Source organism: Xiphophorus maculatus, chromosome 9 (assembly GCF_002775205.1).
Source record: "Xiphophorus maculatus strain JP 163 A chromosome 9, X_maculatus-5.0-male, whole genome shotgun sequence".
NCBI classification, from domain to species: Eukaryota; Metazoa; Chordata; class Actinopteri; order Cyprinodontiformes; family Poeciliidae; genus Xiphophorus; species Xiphophorus maculatus.
In genome coordinates this window covers 14,650,653-14,676,554 of record NC_036451.1, presented here as the reverse complement: position 1 = coordinate 14,676,554, position 25,902 = coordinate 14,650,653, and the positions used below count along the sequence as shown (strand labels likewise).

At 40.1% G+C, this 25,902-nt stretch overlaps 2 protein-coding genes across 3 annotated transcripts in view; both read left to right on the top strand.

Annotated features, from left to right (window-relative positions):
- The window catches only part of myo9b (myosin IXB), a 69,901-nt gene extending 50,380 nt beyond the window's left edge, over positions 1-19,521 (top strand). Inside the window, exons 18-44 of the mRNA XM_023339293.1 lie at positions 2,062-2,175; positions 3,042-3,081; positions 3,173-3,295; positions 3,388-3,468; positions 3,557-3,667; positions 3,889-4,014; positions 4,670-4,819; positions 4,917-5,077; positions 5,455-6,459; positions 7,326-7,425; positions 7,901-8,019; positions 8,215-8,330; positions 9,270-9,463; positions 9,557-9,664; positions 9,747-9,917; positions 9,996-10,037; positions 10,120-10,231; positions 10,312-10,385; positions 10,854-11,046; positions 11,144-11,272; positions 12,612-12,717; positions 12,822-12,953; positions 13,042-13,165; positions 15,201-15,251; positions 16,496-16,611; positions 16,691-16,833; positions 18,124-19,521. Coding sequence (XP_023195061.1) covers positions 2,062-2,175; positions 3,042-3,081; positions 3,173-3,295; positions 3,388-3,468; positions 3,557-3,667; positions 3,889-4,014; positions 4,670-4,819; positions 4,917-5,077; positions 5,455-6,459; positions 7,326-7,425; positions 7,901-8,019; positions 8,215-8,330; positions 9,270-9,463; positions 9,557-9,664; positions 9,747-9,917; positions 9,996-10,037; positions 10,120-10,231; positions 10,312-10,385; positions 10,854-11,046; positions 11,144-11,272; positions 12,612-12,717; positions 12,822-12,953; positions 13,042-13,165; positions 15,201-15,251; positions 16,496-16,611; positions 16,691-16,833; positions 18,124-18,668 — 4,486 coding nt within the window. The 3' untranslated portion in view covers positions 18,669-19,521. The remainder of the gene's footprint in view (positions 1-2,061; positions 2,176-3,041; positions 3,082-3,172; positions 3,296-3,387; positions 3,469-3,556; positions 3,668-3,888; positions 4,015-4,669; positions 4,820-4,916; positions 5,078-5,454; positions 6,460-7,325; positions 7,426-7,900; positions 8,020-8,214; positions 8,331-9,269; positions 9,464-9,556; positions 9,665-9,746; positions 9,918-9,995; positions 10,038-10,119; positions 10,232-10,311; positions 10,386-10,853; positions 11,047-11,143; positions 11,273-12,611; positions 12,718-12,821; positions 12,954-13,041; positions 13,166-15,200; positions 15,252-16,495; positions 16,612-16,690; positions 16,834-18,123) is intronic.
- A 1,859-nt stretch (positions 19,522-21,380) lies between these two features.
- Positions 21,381-24,902, top strand: use1 (unconventional SNARE in the ER 1). 2 transcript variants are annotated; one of them, XM_023339126.1, is made up of 8 exons: positions 21,381-21,517; positions 22,102-22,151; positions 22,368-22,446; positions 22,544-22,696; positions 22,912-22,927; positions 23,018-23,039; positions 23,127-23,289; positions 24,112-24,902. In XM_023339126.1, the coding sequence occupies exons 1-8, from the start codon at positions 21,419-21,421 to the stop codon at positions 24,292-24,294; spliced, it is 765 nt and encodes a 254-aa protein (XP_023194894.1). In that variant the 5' UTR covers positions 21,381-21,418; the 3' UTR covers positions 24,295-24,902. The 2 variants fall into 2 exon arrangements, with proteins under 2 accessions (XP_023194894.1, XP_005800569.2); XM_005800512.3 differs by having other exon boundaries at positions 23,015-23,039.
- Positions 24,903-25,902: the final 1,000 nt, after the last annotated feature.

Genomic DNA, 25,902 nt, shown 5'->3' with positions numbered 1-25,902 from the left:
CAAATACACGCAGAGAGGCCAGGCCAAATATGCAAACACAACCATGAGAGCTTTCTCAGAAGCTAATCAAACCACGAACGCTAGTTTTGTATTGTTGGGCTCATGTGCTGCAGATTTATTTCATTATGGGAGAATTAAACATGAAGGACTGTTTCCTTCCCTGCCTGACCTCTGTGTTCATGGTCAGAATAAGGAAAGCACTGCATGGACTCTCTTTGGGACACAGGAAAAGTCTCCATATTAACCCCACCAGCCACAGTTAAGGGACCACACATGCAACCACTACTTTACCCGTAACAAGCCAGTAACAGCCACAGCATGGAAACAGCCAGCCGGCAAGCAACTCCGATCCTCAGCTCAGTTCTGCATGTTAACCACCACAGTGACAGGGATACGCAGATGTGTGACAAGCCTTAAAATAAATTAATATTTTACTGCACTAGTATAATCCAACATTTAATTTCAGTACGTTTATTTACTAGAGGGTGAGGGGGAAATACCACGTTAAGAAAATTGCTCTGCTAATAAAATCCCTGGTGGCACAGTTGTGACCCTAGCAGTGAGTACTTTGCTCAACCGTCTTTTAACCAGTAGGACCGAGTCTTCTCAAATATTTCCCTCTCTCTATTTTACAGCCCTGTAAAATATTAGAGAGAGAGAGGGTTTGTTCCTCTTTATACAATCCATCTAAATTCCTCAGTGTATAGAACCTACTTTCCACCACCACACAGGTTTTCAGGTTTACATCTGCAGACATTTCTGTGAAGTTTCATCTTGTAGCTTAGTGAAAAAGAAATTAGTCTTTGCATCATGTTGTATTTATTCCGCAGGGAAACAAAACAAATCCTGGAAGTTACTACAAATTAGGGCTGCAACTGACCATTGTTTTAGCTATCAATTAATCTATCGATTATTGTGACGATTAATTGGATAAAAAATTTGGCACATCTGCGGATTTTTCCTTTATGCCTTTTTTACACAATATTAGAAACATGGGAATATATCAGGCCTTTCAGCTTAACATTAACACAGTGCAGCGCTGATCTGTTGATTAAACAATTAATAATTGGATAGCAAAATATGTTTTATCCATTTTTTGTTTACAAAATTTGAACCAGGTGAAGCTAAAACTGCCACTAGAGGAGGTTTGTGTAAAAAATATTTACATACAAAGGGGTTATTTTATCTTCAGTGCTGGATGTATCAATCGTTTGTACATTTTTGTCTTAATTACTTCTCTGAGTATCTTGTTCGTTCAGAAATTGGCCCTTTTCTGTGAGTTTGTAGACTCCAGTTACCAATTCTTTATTTAATAAATTAGCTGATAATTATTTAATCAATTGATTCACCTCAATTAATCCGATTAATTGTTTCAGCCCTACTACAATCTTAAAGTAAAAAGTATAAACAATGCCTCAGTTACATTTATTTTTAAAAGGACTGTCAGTGGCACCGTCAATGAGTTTTATTTGAGCACAATTACTATTTGGATACTGCATTTATTTTGTATTTATTAAATAAATGTGCTCAAATTAGAAGTTGGATTTTTATACTTATTTCACCTTGAGATAATGCAACTGTGACCAGATCACCTACTCTTAAGACTTTTTACACATCTTTAGCAAGGGTGCCAAAAAATGTCTGTCTGTGTATGTATGTGTGTGTGTGTGTTTGTGAAAAATCCTCTAAATACACCCGTTTCTGATTCTGCTTGTGTGGGGATCTTTCTCTGTTTTCATAAAGGATGTGACAGCATGGTTGGGTGGTCTTGTGGTTTCATGATCGACAGGAGAACGTATTTTGCTTCGCAGATGAGCAGCGTGTGAAACCTGTGTGTTTCTCATGTTATCTGACCCCCAGCCATTCTGCACTGTGTGTTTTTTGTCTTGGGTAACCGTTTTCGGTATGTTTCTTTTGGAGGTGACCTAACAGTGGTGTTTTTTCCAACTGTCCTTTCCTTTTATTTTGTCTCTTTCTGTCTTTTCGTACTACTCCCGCTCTCCCTTCTCCTCCATCTCTGCCTTTTTTCTTGTGTGTGTGTGTGTCTGGTGCGTATATCAGAGAAATGCATTCAGAGATCATCAGCTCCATAAAGAACTTGCAGCTGGACGGGGAGGACCCTCGCAAGCTGTTGCAATCCTGGGGTCGCCTCCGCTTCCCGCGCCACGTCCTCCAGTGAGTCTGCAGACAGAGCCGACATCGGCTCTGCTCCAGATCGCTCCAGTCCTGATCCGCTCAGACTGAACATGCTCTGACATTTGTTTACAGCAGAACATTGAGGTTTCATGAAACACACTGCTGCTTCTTCGTCGTGCATCTTGTGATTAGCTTTATTTGAGTCTGAGAGTTTGAGAAGCTGCTTTTGTTGAGGCCTGAAGATGCAGTGAATAATTTCACTGCAGCATGAAGCTCCACGAAAGCTTTTCAGCATGGTAGAAATCGCTGCAGTGTGATGCATCCCCACAGAGAGGAACGCAATGGTGCAGTGCCTGGCACATATTTATACCCCGATTAATTGCAATTCACAACACAAAATAGTTCATAACAAAGTGGAAAGAGAAGAAAACATGATTTATGATTTTGATTTTTTTTTTAAATCTGACGATTGTGGGTCACAAATGTGACGTGCCAAAACTCGATAGAAGCCATCTGTTTGTAGCTCTGGCTGTATTATTAGGGCTGTTGTTGTGTTGCTAGTTGAACATCTGCCACAGATACACAGCTTTAACTTTGTAGGGTGTGAAAAACACTGCAAATTTCTATCATGCTGCAACCAGGGGAGCATGTCCGTCATTCTGTGGCCTGATTAGAATCATATTCCATCTTTTGCAGCAAGCTTCGTCTTCCTCTTCAACATTTGTTCTTTATCAGTGTCGGGCATCTTCGTCATTCATCCCATCTAGGTGCAAGCCTTGATTCCATCACTCAATGACTGCATGAAGAAGTCGCCCGGCCGTACTAACCTCCTGCTTGACCGTTCCATCTTCAAACCTTTGTGCTTCATCTCTGAACTCACTCTGCATCTTTTTCTCTGTTTGTAGGAAAAACAAGAATGTCAGGCAGAAGCAGGCCATCCCAAAGGTAAATACTTCTCATTTAAAAGCTGTTTTATAAGTTTGATCCAATACATCTGCAATCGGGATGCTAATCAATCTGGTTTGGCACTGTGCAGAGTTTGCTGGATTCGCAGTCTCTGAAGTTCATCGTGAGTCTGACGCTACACGATCGTACCACAAAGTCTCTGCTCCACCTGCACAAGAAGAAGAAGCCGCCCAGCATCAGTGCTCAGTTCCAGGTAATCAAAGTGTTAGCTGCAGGGTAAATACCTGTGTTTCCCTGAAACTACATCAAACCTCTTGTTTTGTTTTTTGTTGTTGTTTTCCTCAGAACTCTCTAACGAAACTCTTAGAAACTCTGAACAAAGCCGAGCCTTTCTTCATTCGCTGCATCCGCTCCAATGCGGAGAAGGTGAGTCTCAACCGGTGATGAGTTGTTCCCGAAGTGTGGAGCTTTCACCAACCACACTTATGATGTAACCATTTGTTCGCATGAGCAGAAGGAGATGCATCTGGACCAGGCGTTAGTGCTGCAGCAGCTGCATTACACAGGGATGCTAGAAACCGTCCGCATCAGGAGGTCCGGGTACCCGGCCAAGTACACCTTCCAGGTAAGGTAGATCTGCTCCTCTTCGTCAGAGATGCAGTTCAGTTTAAAGCCATGAATAAATTAAAACATAAAGATTATAATTTATAATGCTTGTAGAAATGTTCAGGGTTCCTAATTCTGCACAATAAAACAATATATACTGCAATATTGAGTGTTATGAATTAATCTTCAGCTACATAATTAATCTTATACCCGTATTTGTTTTTTGTTTGGTTTATTTAGGAGTTTTTAGAGCAGTTTAGGGTTCTGCTGCTGAAGAACTCCTCCGCCTCCAAACAAGACATTGCAGATCTGCTGGAGAAGAAAATGGGCTTCAACCCAACAACATACCAGATCGGCAAGACCAAGGTGCCAACATGCTCATCTAAAAGCAATAGCTTAAGAAAAACATGTATTTGATTGACTGGACTCAAGTCTTTCATGAAAGCATATAGGAGCTGTTTATGACCTCACATCACAAGAAGCATTTCGTTCGTATTTCATGATTAAAGCCGTTCTACTGCTGCTAGACGGACCGGCTCACCTTTAGGGAACATTAACAACAAACATTGAATTGTATAAAACATGTTTAAAAGTTGAATACTTTTAGTCATATGCAGTATTAATGATTTCGTATTATGCAGTGTTCTTACACTGTATTATAATCAGAAGATTCCCTCAAATGTTTCAAATCGGCTCGGGGGTAGACTTTTCAGAAATAATAACTTCAAAATTCATCAACCTAAACTAAGTATTGCAGGAAATGAGGGCATATATGGTTACATTACTCCAAATTATATTACATCCAGTCACCGTCTGCTTTTGTGCAAATTAATTTCATCTTTAAGGAAGGCAGGTGATATAATAGCACTTCTGCAATGAAATCTATTAGGTTTTGATGAAAGCATCTCATTAAGACTTAAGAAATAACATGTCCATTTTATGTCTTGTTCCTAAACTTTTGTCTTAAAGGTGTTTTTCTTATTAAACTCTTCCCTCTAACTTTCACGTGTTCTTGCTGCAGGTCTTCTTGAAGGAGCTGGAGCGACAGCAGCTGCAGGACATGCGGCACAGAGAAGTGATGCGGAAGATCATCTTCCTCCAGCGCTGGTTTAGAGCTCACCTGCAGAGGAACGAGTTCGTAGAAATGAGAAGAGCAGCCATCTTGATCCAGGTAAACCGGATGCTCTGTTCAGGTTTTTCAGCTCTCGCTTTAATGCACTTGTTGCTTCTTTCCTGCTGAATAACCAGCCTGAGGTTCTGTCTGTTAGGCTTCATGGCGCAGGTACTGCAGAAAGGAGCAAAGGCGACGAGCAGCTACTGTGATCCAAGCTGTGTGGCGAGGACACAGACAGAGATCCGAGTACCACCGACAAAAACACGGAGCAACAAAAATACAAGCTCTGGTCAGAGGACACTCGGCGCGCAGGAGGTAAAAACTGAGCAAGTCCCATCATAACAACAGGAATCCTATAAATATTAACAATTTTGGATTTTAATTTAGGCTTATAACTGATGTGGGTAAGATTGAGAAGCTTTTCTTTATTTTGCTCTTCTCTTTCTTTTGTTTTTCTTTCACTCGTTCTTTCTTTCTGCCCTTTCTGTCTTTCCATCTTCATCTCCTTTTTTCTGCCTTTCTGGTAAATATAGTTTCCATGTATAAAGAGAATATTAGCTTTTATATTTTTAAATGTGCAAAAAGTACAAATAACTCTGGAATCCTTCTTCTGGAAATATCAAATGTTTATGTGAAAAAATGTGTGGAGATGCTGCTATTAGTATCTGACCAAATATTTCTGTTCATTTCAGGTGTAGGTCTATTCGTGAAGAGAAAAGAAAGAAAGAAGAAGAGGAGGAGGAGGCCAGGAAAAGAGAAGAGGAGAGGAGAATGAGAGAAAAGGAGGAAGAGGCCAGGAGAAAAGCAGAAGAGGAAGAGAGACTGAGAATAGAAGAAAGGAAGAGACGAGCAGAGAAGGAAGCGGCAAGAAAAGCCCAGGAAACCCAGAAAAAACTGGAGGAAAAGGTGCAAAAAGAGGCGAGAGAGCCTCAGACGAGAGAGGATCCAGACATTGAGCTAGTTACAGAGGAGAAGCTGGATGAAAACGTCCCAGAGGAGGAGCAGAGGAAGGATGAAGAGATGGAGGATGAGGACTTGGATCCTTGTGGTACGGAAGCTGAGGCTGGACCCCAGCTAGATGAAGATCATGAACCTGGTCTGGCTCCAAACGCACCTACAGGCATTTCCCCCCATCAGGAGGATAAAAAGTCCAGCACTACCGCCACAACATCTCTGCATGCTGAATTGAAGCGGCCGCAGCCCGGCCTCATCAGCAAGGTCCCTTCGTCCAGGAGCCTGGAGAAGCGGGAGCAGAGGAGACGAAGAGGCCTGGAGCACAGCCAGAGAGAGTCTGAACGGGCCGCCTCCTCCTCATCCTCATCTTCAGCCACCAACCGAGACCAGACGTCCCCGACGAAGAGCCAGAACCAGGAGACGTCCAAGCTGAAGGAGCGTTCGGACAGCAAGGAGCTGGACCAGTACACCTTCGTGGCCTGGAAGAAGAAGGAGGGGAAAACCTCTCCCCCCTCCGCCGGCCCCGTCCGTCCATCCACGTTACCGCTGCATCCCGCCGACTCCACACAGGACAAAAACGGTTTAGGGGAAGGCGTCGGGGTGGTGAACCTGCAGCGGCGCTCTGGAGCCATAAAGGAGAAACCGGAGAAATGGAAAGGAAGGAGGAGCAACGGGGAGAGCTCTGAGAGCACCGGGTCGCCTCCACTTCACAGCAAAGAGGAGACTACAAAGAAACCACCGCTGTACGTCTGACACTACACTGATCACTCCTCTGTTACTGTTTTAAACCATATGTGTCAAACTCAAAGCCCACGGGCCAAAATCGGACCGCCATTGTTATTTCTGTGGCCCTTCAGTCACCAGAGGGCCACTTAAATGGAGCTTCAAGATAATAGTTTTTTTAAAACGGGCAGTATTATGTAAAATATATATATTTGAGCTTTACATCATGTTATAATTTTATTCACTCATCAAAAACATATCAGGAGTGTTGCTTTGTTTCTGTCATACATGTTTGAGAAATCCTTTAATCTCCATGGCAACAATTCAGCTTTGCGAAACGCCTGATAGACCAAGCAGCAGCAATTAGCAAACACCTGGTGGAACTGCTCATCTGCTGAGCTCATTATGAGTTACTTCTTAGTGCAACGCTGGTAAAAACGTTAAAAAGTTATATAAAGGAGCGATGTTGTTATGACCGTCTGCATGCAAAGTGTTGGAAACAGTAGTTTCTTAAAGAGACAGAGGCCCAATTTAAATTACAAAGTCAAATTTCTTTTACGTCATTTTGATATATTCAGCGTTTTTATAGGGATAGTGATATAAAATGATACAATGTGTCTAAAATACATAATACTGCCCCATTAAATATTATTTTATTAGTATTTGTGTAAATTACTTAAATGGCAAATATAAAATTGTTAAAGGTGCTCATCGAATGCAGAAAAAGCTAAATTTCTTAACAGCTAATTTTATCAATAATTTCTGCCACATGTAGCCCTTTGAGGACATTAATGATTCATGATGTGACCCGAAATAAAAATGAGTTTGATATTTCTGTCTTAAACTGATAAACCTGAGCTGCTTTGTCTTTATCGCCTGCCTGCAGGAGGGACGTGTCCCACTCGTCCGTTGACAGTTTGTCTCCAAGCTCGGATGGAGCCTGGGCGGTTTCCGTCAGAGACCCCTGGACCGTGACCGTCAGAGAGGTACCAGCAGGAAAACGCAGGATAAATCATAACAGATATTTTTCTGGAGTGTTATATTTTCATAACACTCCAGAGTTTGCATGTTCTCCCTGTGCATGCGTGGGTTTTCTCCGGGTACTCCTGCTTCCTCCCACAGTCCAAAAACATGACTGTCAGGTTAATTGGTCTCTCTAAATTCTCCTCAGGTGTGAGTGTGTGTGCATGGTTGTTTGCACAACTGGCTCTGTGTTGCCCTGTTTTTCATATCTTGAGCTCTATGTCACACCACAAAATCAGAACAGAAGCTAACTTTAATCTGTTTTGTTGAATACTGTAAAACCAACCTCGGTTTTTTTTTGTTGTTTTTTTTTACTGAAATGTGTAGAACTGATGGAAAATGTAACAACTAAAATTTGGAAGAATGATGAACTCAGCTGGTGTTTCCTTATTTACATGATTTATTTTTAAATTCTTCACTGTCTTTGTGACTCTGCAGGTAAATCATCCACAAGACGGTCAAGGGGACAGCTCCAGGTCCAGCTCCTTTAGGAAGAGACACCAGGACGGTTCTGGACAACCAGACTCACTTCCCTCTAACACGACCACACCAGACAAGTAGGTGGAAACATTTCTGAGTTTCACTGTGACATAAGAACAAAATAAACATACATTTATCTTGTTTTTGAGTTGTACAATACTGAGTTCACTCTGATCATCTCCACTGTTTCTATCCAGATAATCTTGATTGTGAAACATGTTTTTCTTATTTCGGAGGTGACGGTTTCTTTTGATTTTTTTCTTGCCCCACAGGTCTGGCGGTTTCTTCAGCAAGATTTTGAAGAAGAGATCCAAAGAGGCGCATACTCCAGACAACGGAGAGCTGACATTTGCTCAGAGTCTCAACGACAAGTCGATGCTTGGGGAAGGTAGAATCACTCAGATCTTTAGGTTGTCTTTCTGATTTTTTGCACACACGTTTCACGTTTTTTCAGCAGAGTTCATACAAAATCTGATTATAGTCTGGAAATAGATTTCAGTATTTTTCTAGTATTTGTTAATTCATCTTTTAGTTTGTGGTAACATTTTGCGTGCAATTATTAAATAAGTTGTAATTTTGAAGATTACTGTTCTTGCAATAAATTCAAAATGTTAATAAACCTCTGATGTGAATATTTAGGAAAGTAACACGGATGTTTTTAGTTTCTTTTGAGAATCAATGTGTGCAGCTAAATTGAAGATGTTCCTATTTCACTTTTGTTGTTTTGAGAATAACAGATAATGTCTGACTCTGCTCAGAGAGTTGGACTGCTTTTCTCTCATGTACATTTTCTACTTTCTAGTGCAAGCATCACGTTAGACTTGAAATAGGACAAAACCAATATACAAATATTGGTATTGAGCAAGATGACGTAGCTTGTTTCAAGTCAATAATTCTTGATAATAATTAATGATAAAAAGTACTTTTTCCACTGGCAGATTATTTTCACTTATAATAAGACATTTTTCCCCTTGTTATAAGTGAAATAAATCTGTCAGTGAAACTACCTGTACTATTTGTAAGTTTGCTTTGTTTTATTTCAATTGTACAAAAGAATTTGCACTAGAAACTAGACCAATTTTTGACTTTTTACAATTTCACAATTTTTGGCGTTTTAATATCCGTTTGGCCTCTTTTGGCCCATGTTGCCAGAGGAAAATGAACTGATTTGTAATTACACAGCTTATATATAGTGTGTTGATATTCTCAGACCACACCTTCCCTCACTACACAAATAGGATCAACTTTTATATTTTAATCCATTTGGATGCTTGGAAAATATGCATTAATGTATTTATCTTTGTTGTAAAACATTTCCGCTCTACAGCGCCTCCCTCTGGCCCCTCGGTGCGTCCCGTTTCTCAGCCGCTCAGCGACCGGACGGGTAAAGGTATAGGCCGAAACCCTACGATTAAGATCAGCCGTGCCACCCGAGTTTCAGAGCATTGGGACGCCTCACTGGACCGAGTGATCGCCAACAGCAACGAGCTGCGGAACCTCGACGAGTTTCTGGGCAACCAGGTGAGCGAAAAGCCGCGAAGTGTCGACTCTTTGTTCGATTTGTTTAATCAGATTTCTAAAACAAGACGTAACTTGTTTTTGCTGCTGTGTTAGGTGAATGATTTCCGCTCCAGAGGCAAGTCGCTGTCGCCTATAGAGTCCATCTTTGTCACCGCCACCATGCAGTTTAGAGAGCAGATCAAATCTATGTATTCTCTCTCAGTAAGTAGACTTGAAACACGCTTTATGAAACATGCTAATTAGTGTTAAAACACTTGCCTAAACTTCCTCTAAACTTTTACAGAATCCTACCATCGGCTACAAAGCGCTGATGACGGGCTTCAAAAATAAAGTGATCCACTTGGCCACAGACAAGCAGCAGGAAGATGTTCAGTTAGTGGTCAACCTGTTCCAGTCGGTCCTGGACGGTTTCATCAGAGGAGAGGTGAAGAAGGAGGAAGCCGAGCCCGTCAAGGTGAAACTCAGATTCAGGATGATTGAGCGGTCTGAATATGAAAACAAAACGATGTTCTCACAGCCTTCTGTCTTCCAGCCGACCAAAGCCAGAAAGAAAAGGAGGAAAAAAGATAAAATTGTAAGCCTGCAGTTTGCATTCTCCTTCTTTTTCCACCCACTCTATTCTAGTTCAGTATAAATTATTCTTTTTTTTTTGTTAGATGGAGTCCCTGCTGGACCATGGTTTCATCAACTATCAGGTCAGCATTGTTCAGTCGTGTGACCAGTGCAGCTCCTACATCTGGGGGATGGAGAAAGCCTACATGTGCAGCAGTGAGTATAAGCCCCAATAAAGACGGCCATGTTTCCTCTTTAATCCGTATCTGAGGACATCGTTTTGACTTTTCTGACAGATTGTAAAATGGTGTGCCACAAGAAGTGCCTTAGTAAGATAGCCATCAACTGCTCCAGCTTCTGTGCCAAAAAGGTATGGCTTGATTCGTTTCATTGTCAAAGTTTAGCGCAAAATTAGGTTTACTGCCTGCTGGGGTGCAAAGATTGTTCATATTCCATGAATCCAAATATAATTTGCAATAGATTAAAAAACAAGCTAAAAAAGAGAGAAAAAATAGGCTTTTTTTCTGTTTGAATTAAGTTATGGAATGATTCAAGCATGGAGTTAGGAATGCATTATGGGGCTTCAAAAAAACTTTAAATTATTACTCCTTTTTCATTTTATGTTTCTGCTTAGTGATTTCTATAAGAAAATTATATGTTGTGGGTTTTTTTTACATATTACAATGATTATGAGGGGTAGTTTAGTTCAATTTGATGTATAGGGCAAGCTTAAATATAAGTTTATAAATATAAATATTTGAAAACACTGTATTAGTGTTTTCAAATCAATCAGTAAATTTGTGCCGTTGTGTTACTGACTGCTGCTGTGGATCCTCAGAATGATGAAGAGGTGACGGGATGTAACTTCGGGGTGCGAGTTTGTCACCTGGTGAGCGATAAGAACCCGGTGCCAACGGTGCTGGAGATGATGCTGGAGCATGTGGAGATGCACGGCCTCTACACCGAGGGCATCTACCGCAAATCAGGCGCTGCCAACCGCATGAGGGAGCTGCACCAGCGGCTAGAGATGGGTCAGACCCCTTTTCACTTACCTGGCTTCTATCAGATGTGCAACAGAGATATCAAGTCTTGACTTTTGTTTTGCTGTTCTGGTTCTTGTGTGTTTAGATACTTATGTGGACATTCTTGAGGACTATCCCATCCACACGGTGACAGGCCTGGTAAAGCAGTGGTTAAGGGAGCTGCCAGACCCACTCATGACCTTCGCACATTACAACGACTTCCTGCATGCTGTGGGTGAGTGGAGGCCTGACGGGACTTCTTCCACTACAGGAAATTACAGAGTTTTGGAAAAAGTTAACTTTTTCACATTTTTCACACATTCTCAGTGTCTTCAAAGTTTAAAAATATATAATAAATGGGTATTTTTATTCAGCCCCTAAATAAGTGCAACTAGTTGCCTTGTAACTTCATTAAATCCCTAGCTCTTTGTTAGAGGTTGCCTCCCCACTGGAGGGCGACCCCTGACCATTCTCAAGTTTTCTGCAGCATAAAACAGTTTTTCTTCCGACACTGCCTCACGTTTGGCTCCATCCGTCTTCCTGTTGACTCTGCTTCTGTACATCTCCATCATCCACCATTTAAAGTTGTGCTCTATGACAACATTTGGCTGCCACTATTTTATAAATGTCAGATTTCAGGTTTAATAATTTTCCTGAGAGCTGATTATTCCACCTGAGCTTTAGATCGCTGCATCTCCTCCAGAGTGATATGGACCTCTTGGTTGCTTGTTGGATTGGATTTATTCTCTGCTTTAAGCAGATTTCTCCCTTTTCTCTAACAAACATCTGAGGCCTTCATAGATCAGCTCCATTTTTATTCAGGTTAAATTCCGCACAGGGTGACTCTGTTTGCTGTGTAGGTGACCTCAGAAGACAATTGGTTTCCTTGGATTTTATTGAGGAACGTCTGAGTCAAAGGGGATCAATAGATATGTACATCTTTGGAAAAAATTAAGAGACGACTTAAAATGATCAGTTTTGCTGATTTTGCGTTTTATAGGTATATGTTTGAGCAAAATGAACATTGTTCTTTTATTCTATGAACTGCTGACTCTGAAATTCCAAGCAAAAATGTACTATTTATTTGCAGAAAAGGAGAAATGGTCAAAATATCAAAAAAAGATGCAGTGCTTTCAGAAGTTCATATTTATTTAGAAACAACAATACTAATGTTTTAACTCAGGAAGAGTTCAGAAATCAATATTTGGTTTTCAGTGAGGTTCAGTTCAGGGGTCTCTTCGTGTTTTCCAGTGCCGTATGTCACACATTTCGGAATTTTTTACTGAAAAATTTTTATTTTCCTTCTACTACACAAATATGTCCGTCTGTCACACAAAGCATCAGAAAATGTGGAAAAAATTTAAGTGATACGAAAGTTTTGTCTGTTTCCTGAAGTCAAACTTTCCTCATTTTTTTTGTGCTCTTATCAATTGGTGTTCAGGTAGATTTAAGATAAAGTTATTCTGTGATCAACTATTTAACAATTATAATACAAAGGTTGAATATTTTTTTAGCAGCTCTGTCTTCATTCTGTCTTTTGAACTAAACTCTTATCTGTTTTGTTTCTCTGTTAGAGCTGCCAGAGAAGCAGGAGCAGCTTCAAGCCATTTACAAAATCCTGGAGGAACTTCCCACTGCAAACTTCAACACATTAGAGCGGCTCATCTTCCACCTTGTCAAGTAAACATTCTCCACCTGCTGTACTTCCACACATCTAGAAACTGCAGTAAAAGAAGCTGAACTGGCAGATACTGAGGTATATTTCTCTGATTATATTCCTGCAGGGTCTCTAAGGAAGAGGAGCACAACCGCATGTCCCCCAACTCGCTGGCTATAGTGTTTGCTCCGTGTATCCTGCGTTGCCCCAACACGGCTGACCCGCTGCTCAGCATGAAGGACGTGGCAAAGACGACGACGTGAGTCTGGCCCGCAAAGCAAAAACTTTCAAAATCTTGTTTTTAATATTTGATCTGAACTCACCCAGTGTCGCTCGTTCGCCTGCAGGTGTGTGGAGATGCTGATCATCGAGCAAATCAGGCGCTACAATGAGAAGATGGAGGAGATCGAGCAGCTGGAGTACGCTGAGGCTCTGGCTGTCAAACAGCTGAATCTCAAGAGAAAGAACACAGTGAGTCCTAGCTGTTTACTGTGGATTGATGTTTAGATCAGCTCTAATGGACCTCGACAGGCGTCAGTCCCACATCTTCTGTCACGTGAATCCAGCATTATGTCACGACATTTATTAGCTTACGTAGCATACGCAGAGCTCAACAAGCACCAAACTCTGCAACATTTGGTCAAAGTTTATATGCAATGCTTGTCCCCATAAAATAATAAACTCTTATGGAGAATTTAGTATAAAAGCATACATTCATTAAGACCCAGCAGTACATGCAAGCAAAATACAATAAAGTCAATACCTGTCATCTTAGGAAGTGAAGCCCTATCAGGTGTTCAGGTTTAGGTCTGATTTTACATCATCCTCTGTGGTTTGACGTTTGGAGTTGCTGCTCTTCACTGAGATAAAAATATCTGCAGCAAATTGCTTTTTTTTTTATCTCTGCATAACATTTTGTCAAACCTTTAACAAAATCCAAGATGACACCAAGATATTTCTTATAAGGCTTTACCCTTTATTTTCTGTACTCCTTTAGTTGTTACCCAAACTGTGTCCAAATGAAACCTGGAGTGTTTTCACACCTGTTAGTCCCATTTGACTGGAGACCGAAACTGAAACATTTGTTGCATTTTCAGCTGCTGCCGTTCACTTTCACACTGTACTGTGTCAAGCAGACCAAACAAACTTCACAAAGTGTCTGAAAAGGCTGACTAGCGCCTATTTTGTCTAAGGAAACTTTGTCAGTTCAGTATTGACCATAATGACCAATGTTTTATGGTCCTTTCATTAAATCGGTTTTATCTTATTCCTTGTTATCTCATGGTTTGATCAAGCAGCACTAAGAGAAAAGAGTTCCCTTCAGCAGATTATTAAGATGTCCTCTAAACCATTGCATCCCTGTACCTCAGCCAGGTACAGCTGATAGCCTCTTCTGTTTTAAAATGTATTTTTCAACCTTTTAAAGGGAGTTTCAGCTTCTTCCCTCTGGTCAGAGGTTTTTAGTTCCTTATTGAAGGACGAGAAGCTTTAAAAACAGATTTGTTCCTACTGCTGCTGTTGAAATGAACTAACTGAAGTGACATACATGCTCTTAGTGTTTTCTTAACAGATTTTATATAATGACAAAATTCTTACTGAAACACACTATATATACTAGTTACTTTTTTACATTTATACTCTCCTGTTCTGGGTTTTCAAACTTTGTTTTGAATCTGACCTGTGGAGCTTTGAGCACGATTATATGTGGATGGTTATCTGATGTGTTCTTGCATTTTACAGTATGCATGTGTTTTGTAACAGTGCAAACCAAATCTACCTTTGGTTGTAAATAAGGCAACCTATTAAGGTGCATTCACACCATCCTTGTTTAGTCCACTTTAATCGAACTCTTATCAGTTCATCTAGAAAGTCCAGTTCGTTTGGGGAGGTGTGAATGTGCAATCAAACCCTGATGCAGACCAAAAAAGGAAAACTCTGCCTACAAACCTAGATCTCAGTTCATTTGAAACTAAAACGTAAATACAACCAAAACAGATGGGCGGGTCCAGCACTAACTGGCGAAATGGGTCATTGTCTTTTACCAAAGGCAAAAGAAAATCCTTCAGCAGCTAAAATTTCATTCCACCCCATTTTTGTTTACATGTCATGAAGAAAGAAGTTGCGCTCATGTCTTGATGCAGCGCCACCACAGGCGAGGAGATGAACAGGTTTTTCGAAGGGTTTGGTTTCTTTGACCCAGTGCAGTGTGAAAGTGAACCACACCATCTGAAAATGTCACAAATGTTGCATTTTTGAACTATTAGCTGTGGAAACATCCTAAACTGCAGTCAGGGACAAATCTCTTCTTCCCGTTAGAAATAAAAGCTGAAGTTTCACCCATGTTGGAGATTATGGATTTATCCTAATGTACTTACTGATCATTAACCATATTCATAATTTCCTCACACTGTGTACATCATAAACATCCATTACTTTATCCCATTGCATGGCCTCTCGGGTTTACAGTACATTGGTAACACGGTTAATGTTCCTTGTCTCTCTTTAGACCAGCTGCCCTTTATCTCTCAGGTTGACAGCTCATTACAAAGGAGGGGTGGTATGTATCATCCAGACCTCAGGTGTAGTAGATCCTGTAGATGTAGTGTGCAGTAGTTTGCCATGTCCAAGCGCCTGTGCATGGCATGTTAGACCTGGGTGCTGAATCCTTTCTTTTGTTGGTTTCTCTTGTTATCTTGTATTAATGCAGTTTGTTTGTACTAATTGGGAGTAGTTTGCATGTTGCTGTTGGTTCAGTATTTGTTCTGCTTGTGATGTGAAGCGTTTGTTGTTAGAAGAATACGAAGGGATTCTGGGTTGTGATCTCTTTTATCAGAAGGTGATCTAACACTATTGTGACCTTCAGGGCTTTATGGTATTAATTCAGCATTTAAATATACCACAGAGCTCTGAAAGTCATGTTATTTAACTGGAACTAAACCTTATTTGGACTTTGATGTTTTCCTGAGGAGTGAACCTGCTGCCTCGTGTTGATATTCCTTGAACGTTTTTTTCCCTAGTTGTTACATTCTAGCCACAAACTTCATGTCGATTTTATGTCCTGATACGACTAAATGAAATCAAGTGCAACCGACTGCCAAGAAGAAAACAAAAAGAGGCTACAGAAGATTTGATATTTGGATGGAGTATTGCCTTCCAGCCGAACAATAATATTAATATTTTTGTGTTAAAATGGTTCATTTTAACACAAAATGTCTAAACCTAAATTTGACGAAGAATCTGAAATCTTTTAAGCTGATATTCGCAGACGCTCTCTCTGCAGTCTAAAAGAGCTTAAGGTGTAAGTATGTTCCTACTGCAGTAAGAGATCACCTTATATAGCACTGACTTCTAGCGCCGGTGTGGTTTTTTAGGTTTATATTTTTACAGATTTGGAAATTAAAACGTTTCTCTTCCATTAAAAAAAATCACATACTACCTTGCGTTTGTTTATTACATAAAATCCCAATAACATACGGTTAAAGTTTGTGGTTGTAACCTGGCATAATGGAAACAACTTCAAGGGATATCAACACTTTTGGCACTGGATATTATTTTTTACACGATTGCTCACAAACATGCCGTAAGTATTAATAAATGTAAATGCATGAAGGTCGCAGGCGACATCCACTCTGCTCTTCTCCTGACCTGACTAACCATTTTGGCTCGGTTTCCCTTTAAGGTTTGAATCTACTGTGTTTTTCGGTTTTAACTTGTACTTAAACATCTCTGTAGTCACTGCGGTTTAACACATGGATGGAGTTGGTGGGTCATCATCAGTGTTTGGTGCTGTGTGTTGTGCAGATCCGTGAGAAGGTCAGTTCTGATCTCACCGTGGTCCCCGAGAACGAGCCGCTGGACTCGGACACTGAGACGGAGAACAACCTGGTGGAACGCATCAAGTCCATCAAACAAGAGAAGTAAGGAACACACTCCCTTACCTTTTTCTTCACGTTGATTTGTTTGTTTTTTTTAACTTCTTCTTCGTTTACTCTCAAGAGAGGAACTGGCTTTCCGGCTGCCAGAGATGGAGCAGCCCGGTTCAGACCAGGAGAACCTGGACTCTGAAGCGTCTCTGAGCTCCGAGAGTCTTCTGGACGAACAGCAGCAGCGTTCGTCCGCGCACGGCTCCGAGCCAGAAGGTCAGTAGTAAGGTACAGTCCGGTGTTTCCCTCTTTCTGCCTGTTCCTCTCACACACCTGTGGGTTTCTGACTGGACTCCGGGGCCACTGGGTTGGGCCCTTCCTGTCTTTTGTGGTGCAGGTCTGGACCAGTGATGGTGATGGGGCGCTGATGTCTGCTCTGTAAACAAAGCAGGTTGGAGGAACAGCAACCGTGTTTGTGTGTTTGTGTGCATGTAAATTCACGTGTGGCACAGATGCATGCTCAAACTTCATGGACACATTTGGCACCAAATCAACTAAAATGCATGAAAATGTAACTCCCTGAATATACAGTCATGTAAAAAATTGAGGACACCTGTTGGTAACTCTGATTGTTTCTAAGAAGGGTTCCCATGTTGATGTCTAATCTCTTTGGTTGTCATCTCTGGAAAAGGAAGTGATTTAATTAAAGGATAAAAACAAAAAATGATGCATGTTTTAATCATGTTTTAATCTATTCATTTTGATTCATCTGTCCAGAAAATGTTATCCCAGCAGATCTGGTGTTTTTCTTTGTTCTCTTTGGTAAATGTTAGTAACGACAGTCTGCTGTGGGTCCTGTGATGACATTTTATTTCTTTGGAGTTTTTTTTAGCATCTTTCAAGGCTGGCTTGGACGGCCAAGCCTTGAACTTGTTTGCTGTTTTGAATGTTCCCCACATGTAGGCCATTTCCTGAACAGTGGAAAAGCTCATTTTAATTTTTTTTGAGACCCTTTAACTTCATTTAACTCAACAGATGTTAGTCATCTTTCTGCATGCTTCAGTCAGTTCTGGATGCTGTTATGGTGTTTAATTGCTCTTCTTCAGTCCAGAGCAAAGCAAGTATATAAGAGATTTAAACAGGGGAGACCTTCTTCAAAATGATGGTTCTTATCATTTCTTTTTCATTTATTTTGCTATATTATTAGGAAATAAATGCGTCGAAATCCAAATGTATTTCTCACCAAAAGTACACTTTTTTTTTGTTTAAAATATATTAATTTAGATTTCTCGAAACAAAATGTAAAGATCTTCAAGGTTTATTGCATATTACTGTTATAGTAATGTTAACATTAATATATATTAAATGTACACATGTCCAAATATGGTCAAACTCAGGCTGTCACCATATTTTTCACATGACTCTATTTCATTTTAAATAACATGGTTGCATGATCTTCCATTTTTCTTCACCTTCCTGATTATATTGTGGGAAATCTCTTTTTAAAAAAAATCACATTTTTCTTCTTACGTTTGCATCATTTTCTCGTCTTTCCTTCTCTTCCAGGGCTCAGTAGCGTCCAGCTGAGAAGACACAGGCCAGTTAGACCTCTTAAGCCTCCAGATCTCGTCCAGCGAACTAAACCCTCTGTTGGACGACCGTTTCTGGGAAACCTCACCCCCGCCAGCTCCACCTCCTCTCTGTCCAGCTGCGCCTCCACGGCATCCGAAACCTCCACCGCTTCCACCAGGAGGCCCCTGCAACGCCGCAACCCCGTCATCCCAGACACCGTCAAGCTGCCCCCAGGCGTCCTCCCCCAGCAGATGGCCACCGGTTCTTCTCAGACATTCCCTCCTCCTGGAAATCGAGAGATTTCGTACCCCGTCTGGAAAAGGGAGCATCCCGGCCGTCGCAAAGACAGCACCCAGTCTTTGTACCTCGACAACCCAGAGAGTGGCCTCCTGCTGGATTTCTCCTCCTGCCCTCCCTCTGCTTCCTCCTCTTTCTCCTCTATCGCCATGGCTACGCTCCAGCAAAAAGATATTAGAGCCCCCAAGAGTCACAGACGCTTTTCTGACCCAGACATACCCTACATGGACGACGATGTCTGACCTACGGAGGAGAAGAATGTAACAGAGTGTGAATTTGCTGTAGATTGAAGCGACTTTGAACAGCAGAAACTCAGTATGGCGCTAAAAATGTGTCAAAAGTCTTGTGTTGTGTTGTTCATCAGTAGAAATAACTGGACAAATTGTTGCCAAGCACCTTTTCTATCATTTTTAAATATACTGTGGTTACTGTTGGAGAGCACAGTTTGACTACAGGCTGCATCTTCTGTAGCCTCCTGTTTTGTTTTGTTTGTTTTTTTTTATTTTATTTTGGCTTGTAAAAGAAAATATTGCAGGTTCTAGTCACGCTTTCATTCTTTCCTAATGCTGAGAATTGCTAGCTAGTGCCTTGATAATGATAACCCATTTCTCACACCATAATTCCTGAACAGTGCTAACAGGAGGGGTGTGGGGTGTCCAGAATAAAGAGGGGATTTTTGCCGCAATATTTCGTGTGTAACGTCTTGAAGTGGAACAAAACATGTTCAGAGAAAGGACCTAATCATGCTTTTACGCATCACACAAAAGAACACCAGAGAGGAACTCACTGCTTTCAGTTTGCAAAGGGAAATGGGAGCAGCACAAGCCACTTTCTCCAACGGAAAAGAAAGAAAGAGAACACAAGCCCCACCACAACGCCCTGCCACGACTTCCCCGAAGTCTCGCAGAGTCACGACGACGAGCGCAGATTGAATTAAATACTAATTTCTTTCCCTGACTGCTGAATGATGTTTGTTAGTCTGTCTGGTTTGTGAGGAAGATTGTTCTGACGTGTAACTGAGGGTGTGTTTGGGACTGAATGTCAGGAGCTGTAATGGTTATTAGCGTTAACATAAAAATACATCATACTTCCGTGTGCTTGACTCTGATACATTATTGGTAAACCAATACACACTAATACACACCTAAACCAGATGTTTACATACACTGTATATAAAAAAGACTCTCTCATTAAATCAGACTAAACCTTTCCAGTTATAGATTAGTCGGGATTATCAATATTCTTATGACTTGAATGAAGTTTTGAGCTTTACATTATATTATAATGTTATTCCCTCAAAAACATATCTGCAGTCTTCCTTTGATTCTTTCGTGCATTTTTCAGAAATCCTTGAATCTCCCGTGTCAGCCACTAGGGGGTGCCTAAACGCTTGCTCTCACTAACTATTCTCTACTTCTAAGTCCAACGTTGTAAACGCACAATGAGACGCATTGTGGCGACATTATGAAGGCGGGGTGCCGGAAGTGGTAGGAGCTTCTTAAAGAGACGGAGGCCAATTTCAAGTCGTCAAATTGCTTTTTTACTCATGTTTTATACATGTAACATAGTTGAATGTTACTTGATGGCACTCTGTGGCTGAAAAATAGATGATGCCACCACATTAAGAATAAACAGCATAGGAATTTATTCCAATATTGTTTAGGAAGTAGACTGGTTCAGGGGTCCAGAGAAAATGGGTCAAAAGTTTCAGATAAATCAATGGTGGTGTGAATGCACCACACATGGAGGAGGAGACTAGAGCATATTCAGCTAGAGATGTGAAAAATTGTGTTCACTGACAAAAATTGATTCAAGTTAAAAGAAATATGTGATAAGTTTTTGTCTTGCTTATTTGTCTTAATATAAATTTCATGCATTAGGAATTTTTTTTGACACATCCTTATATTTTATGAACACGTTGTTGATAACATCCCCATATTCATGTGTTAATCTCATAAAAACTCAGTGAACCACCTCTAATTCTGACTGGTAAAAAGAAAAATTCAAGATATTTTCAGTTACATTTTGACAATTAAAATGTTGCACAAAGGCCCCCTTGTGCTGTACTGAGCTGTTCAAAAAACTGCCTGGAGAATTTAGGATTTTCTGCACAAAATGTCATAATGTAGAAAATGTTCATCTTCATAGATATAACCTGTACTTCCAATTTATTCTCTTCCGATACTTACATTGCAGTTGAAAACAGCTGTCAATCTATTCTAAAGCTTAAAATTATTATTACATTTTTTATGTTTTTTTTTTTTTTTTTTGAATTTTCAAATTGTTACATAAAATCTGGAATTTTTTTTTATCTAGGCAGAATAAGTTTTCAAGATATCAGTAATCAGTTAATTCAAGACATCTGAAATAGAGAAACCGTCTAGATTTTTTTTATATTCAAGCTCTCTAATTAATTAATTAATTAAATGAATTTTGACTTGTCAAAATTACAGTTCTCGATATCTCTTTGCTAGTTTTGCCTAGTCATTATTTGCTTTCAAGACATCTGCAATTTAATTTGCACTGGTCAAATCTATAAATTTTCCAATCCAAAAGTACATGTAAAATATCTTGAATTATGGCGTCATTCAAGTCATATTTCATAATTGGAATTAGGACTTTTCACAACAAAAAGTGAGATATTTTACTTTTTGACTAGTCATCATCTATGTGTTGATATCTGAAATATATGTTTCAGATAGTAGATATCTTGAATTAAAGCTTCCATAAAACTTAATGGTTGTGTGACGTAATTTATACTAGTTAAAAGGTAATTAGCGAAATTTTATATAGGTACTTTTAAGTTCAAAATATGCTTAGAGATTTCTTAAATTATTAATATGTCTAATCATCATATAGCTGTGAGAAATCTGGAAATAAAGTGTGGTGACGTTGATTTTATGATAAAACGTCCTGCCATACCGGGAGACGTCCTTTGTTAGCGACTGCGCCTGGTCACCGTCATACAGCTGCGACACTGCGCGATTCCAACATGGCTTCTAGACTAGAGATCAATTTTATTAGATTATTGTCTCGCTGTGAAACCATGGCGTCGGAAAAACGAGGAGAGACTGAATGGAGACTGGAGAAGGTAAACCAGAGCTGAGCTCAAAGAGTTACGTTTCATTATAGCTGCAGATTTACTGTTGTTGTTGTTGTTAGCTCAACAGCTGTTAGCTGCCTTGTTAGCCACGTCGTCAGAAAGCAGGAACTGTGATATACGCTTTCTATCTCATTTTTATGTTTTTAATCTTGTTTTTATGTTCTGCCTATTGAACCTTGTTTACCGTATTTTGGTATAAAAGTTCAGCATTTCATTATGTTCCCATGGAAACAGCAGAAAATAACAGTAAGAACAAGTCCGACCGTTCTTGCAGCTTCTGATATTTATAAAAGTGATTATGTAAATCTGTTCATTATTATTAATAATAATAATAATCACAGTATAACTAATGATTGTTTTTGAGATACTATGAAAAATATAATACTGTACTGGGACAACTTCGTCTGAAATGTTGATACATTTCCTTACTTATTATTTTTAGGGGCTAAAATCAGCCACATTCCTGGAACACTTACTTGAAATAATAGAAGCATTTCAAGATTCTTATAATAACCATACACTATAGGATTCTGCAAACATGTTTATTAATTTTTTTGTTTGTTTTTCTGTAGTACGTTGCAGCCCTGGTGGACATGTTGGTGGCTCTGAGGAAAAGCCCAAGGTTACACTCCCCATGATTTTTATTTTTACCTTGATTATAAATTTTTTCTAATGTTTACTAAATTGTGGACATTTAATAAACACAGTCTGGACCGAGAATGTTTTCTTTCTTGAAACTTGAACATTCTCTATTAATTTGTACAGAAGTCACTGCACTCACAGCTGGTGTCTTGTTGTAAAAACGTTCTGCTGCCTCTGTGTTGGTGTCTTTTTGCAGCAAACCGACACAAGAGATCCTGACTGAATACACAAGAAAAGTCGATTTTCTAAAAGGACTTTTAGAGGCGGAGAAACTGGTAAGATTTGAGATCTTCAATGCTCTTCCCTCTTCCCACGTTCAGCTTATTTATATAAATGGCAGTTCACAATAATTCAACTCATAATCATCCACAGGCATCACCAACAGAGAAGGCCTTAGCCAATCAGTTCCTTGCTCCGGGTCGCACACCGACTATAGCCAATGAGAGGATGCCAGCCACTAAAACCGTTCACATTCAGTCGAAGGCGCGGTTTACAGGGGAGATGAGAGACGAACTGCTCGGCACGGTGAGATGAGACGCGCGTTATTTAGCGATCAGGCGAATTAGACTGGATATTAAGTGTTTTAATGCTATAATAATAAATTCCATAATATATTTTTTCTTTAAAGTGATTCTTTTGCTCACCCTCTTTAAAAGTGTGTACCCCCCTGATTTTACTTTAATGGAAAAATGAACTTAAAAATGCTATGGCATGTTTAACTCATGTCTTTTACTCTGCAGCGGATGTCGGTCAAAGGTAAGAAACCTTTTAAATCTTAAGACCTCTAGTTTTCAGTATCTTTACTTTAAGCGCTTTCTAACAATCTAATGTTTTCACCCACAGCAGACGGAGACTTGAGAAATAGAAGGTGAACTCAAACGGCACTGCGTCACCAAACAAACGCTCCTACGGTTTTTTCCCATTGACTCGACTCATCGCTTTAAAAATCTTGCAGAGTTCTTCCTCTGGATGAGCGGCAGTCTGCAGCCGAGCTGGACGCAGTAATGCAACACCACCACAACCTCCAGGAGAAGCTGGCAGAGGACATGCTCAACTTGGCCAGAAATCTCAAAAACAACACTCTGGCTGCTCAAAACATCATCAAGCAGGACAATCAGGTAGCTACCAGTCAGTTGATTTGTTGTATAAAGTTAATGGCTTCATAAATATTTGCCTCCTCTCCTTCAAAGTGACTGACCTAAGTTGATAGAGGACCAGCTTGTAGAAACTGAGTTTTCAGGGAAGAGGTTTGAAGAGAGAGGTCACCAATCCACCTGGAACCACCCAGAAGCAGTTAAAAGCTTCACTATAATAAGAGTTCAAGCTTATGTTTCTATTTTCTTTATTTTTATTAACACTCTCCTAAAAAGCTGTTTCCATTTAAATTTTCGATTTTTTTTAGCTAATTTTGGTCACAAGTAGGCAGTGCACATTTACAACCAGGGCTGCAAATAATGATTATTTTAGTTATCGATTAATCTGTTAATTTATTCTGACGATTAATCAGATCAAAAAAGTTCTATAGATTTTTTTATTTATTTAACCACTTACACCAAAATATGCAAATAATTCAATTCCTTTTTAAAATAAGAAAATAAACATTTTATTGCCTAAAATGCAACAACACAGCAATACTGTAATAAATTTGAACTGGGTGAAGTTAAAACTATTCTACTTGAGGAGTTTTGTCTGAAACATAAACAGATAAAAGTGTTATTTTAAATGCAAAATGTTTATATTTTTCTACAGTGTTGGCTTAATTACAGCTATGAACATCTTTTGTTTTTTTTTTTCAGCAAACAGCTTTGTTTTGAGTCTGTAAATTCCAGTCGGCAATTAATCGATTAATTGCGATTGTATAAAACACGGTGTGCATCAGCGGTTATCCATGCCGCTGCATTTATCTGGATGTTGACGTCAGACTCGTCTCTGCTCTCCAGACGCTGAGTCAGTCCATGCGTCAAGCCGACCTGAACTTTGAGAAGCTGAAGACGGAGTCGGAGCGCTTGGAGCAACACACCAAGAAGTCCGTCAACTGGCTGCTGTGGCTGATGCTCATCCTGGTCTCCTTCACCTTCATCAGCATGATCCTCTTCATCAGAATCTTCCCCAGGCTCAGATGATGACGGGCCGGGCCCAGCCCTGTACTCTCGGTCTCCTCTGGTTGCCCCGGCTGATCGTGTGGGCTCCCTGAGTCTGTGATGCAGGTCAGCTGTGAGAGGACTGAACCAAGCCGGTTAAACAGACAGAAATTTCTGAGCGCTTGAAGGTGGAGGAGCAGCCGTCAGCCGTCCGCTCTCAGCTAAGCCGGATCAACTCAGTTGAAGCTGTTTGACTCAAATGTTGCCTCATTTAGTTCAAGAGGTTCTTATTTATAGATATTTCAGCCCTGTTTAGTGTTTACTGCCTTCTAAACTCTTAATAACTGGTGGATGACGAGCAAATCAGACGTAATAATGGAATGAACTAAAAGCTTCTATAGAGGACGTCAGCTTCCAGCCACAGGTGTTGTTATCAGATCTGATAACTGACTGGACGATCCATTTATAAAAGACAGTAATTGTTAAAGATGTCAGAATATCCTCTATTCTTTTTGCTGAATTGATTTACCTCCGTCGTCAGTCCAGAGCATTGTTCGTGTTTTCTGTTTGAGTCTGGTTTAGTGATGACTTTTGAGGCTGCAGCTGTTGATGAAGTAAGTTTTTGTTAGTAAAGATTTGCTGCGTCCACACACATCTGTGACGAATCCCTTCTTTCATTTAATTTGTTTTCCTATGCAGGTCAGTCAAAACATCAGCAAAAAGTTAATTTATTTCATTTGTTCAGTTCTGAATGTGAGCTTGATGCATGAAGTGATCTAAAATTCCCTCCTAGGCAGCTATACCAACTTTGATTGGACTTAGCGGACCAACACCTGCAGGTGACAACAAAACCCAATCTCTGTTTGACTCCCCTGGGAGAAATTTGCCTCACACAGAAAGAGTATACTGCCCAGACACATTGCACTCCTCCAAACCATCACAAAAGTAATAAATGCACACAAGGATGTAAAATAAAAAATCCCTGTACATTAAGAACCCATTCAGACCCAGCACATGCACCTCCATCCTCTTAATAAATGATTGAGGAACTAGTTATGTAGGTAGCTCTGTACTCACAACAAATCACCACAGGAACCTCTCACTGTACCTTAAGCAACTTGGACTTTATTCTTCCCCACTCCTCTTTATGACAACAAACCAGTACAGGCTCCAGAAATTTGCTTTTGCAGACTTTTTCCTTCCATCCAACTTTCCATTGCAAAGCACAATGTGTAGCTCCAGCTTCTTTTGTTGTTTTCTTAAGCAAGGTGTGACTTTCTGCTGGACAACAACGAAGTCAGCAATCTTACCCCATAATTGTAAACAGAACGTTTCTGTTCCCTTTTCTAAATAAATTACAGCTTTTTTATTAGCTATGAACTATACTCATCTAAAGTCAAATGCTGGAAATACATCAACCTGTGGGCAATTAATTTGCATATTATCAAGACTGAGATATTTGAAATAAATCAACGTTTTGACGATGGATTTCTAATTTATACGTTTGTCTTTGATCCTGGATCCCTTGGTGCAGTAACTAAATGTGGCCACTGGGTGTCAGCCTTGGCGTTTTCAGTCTCAGCATTCCTCGACCTCAGTGACCCCGGTGGCATGATCAGCCTTGACTGTGTTTAAGTGTTTGTTAAATTT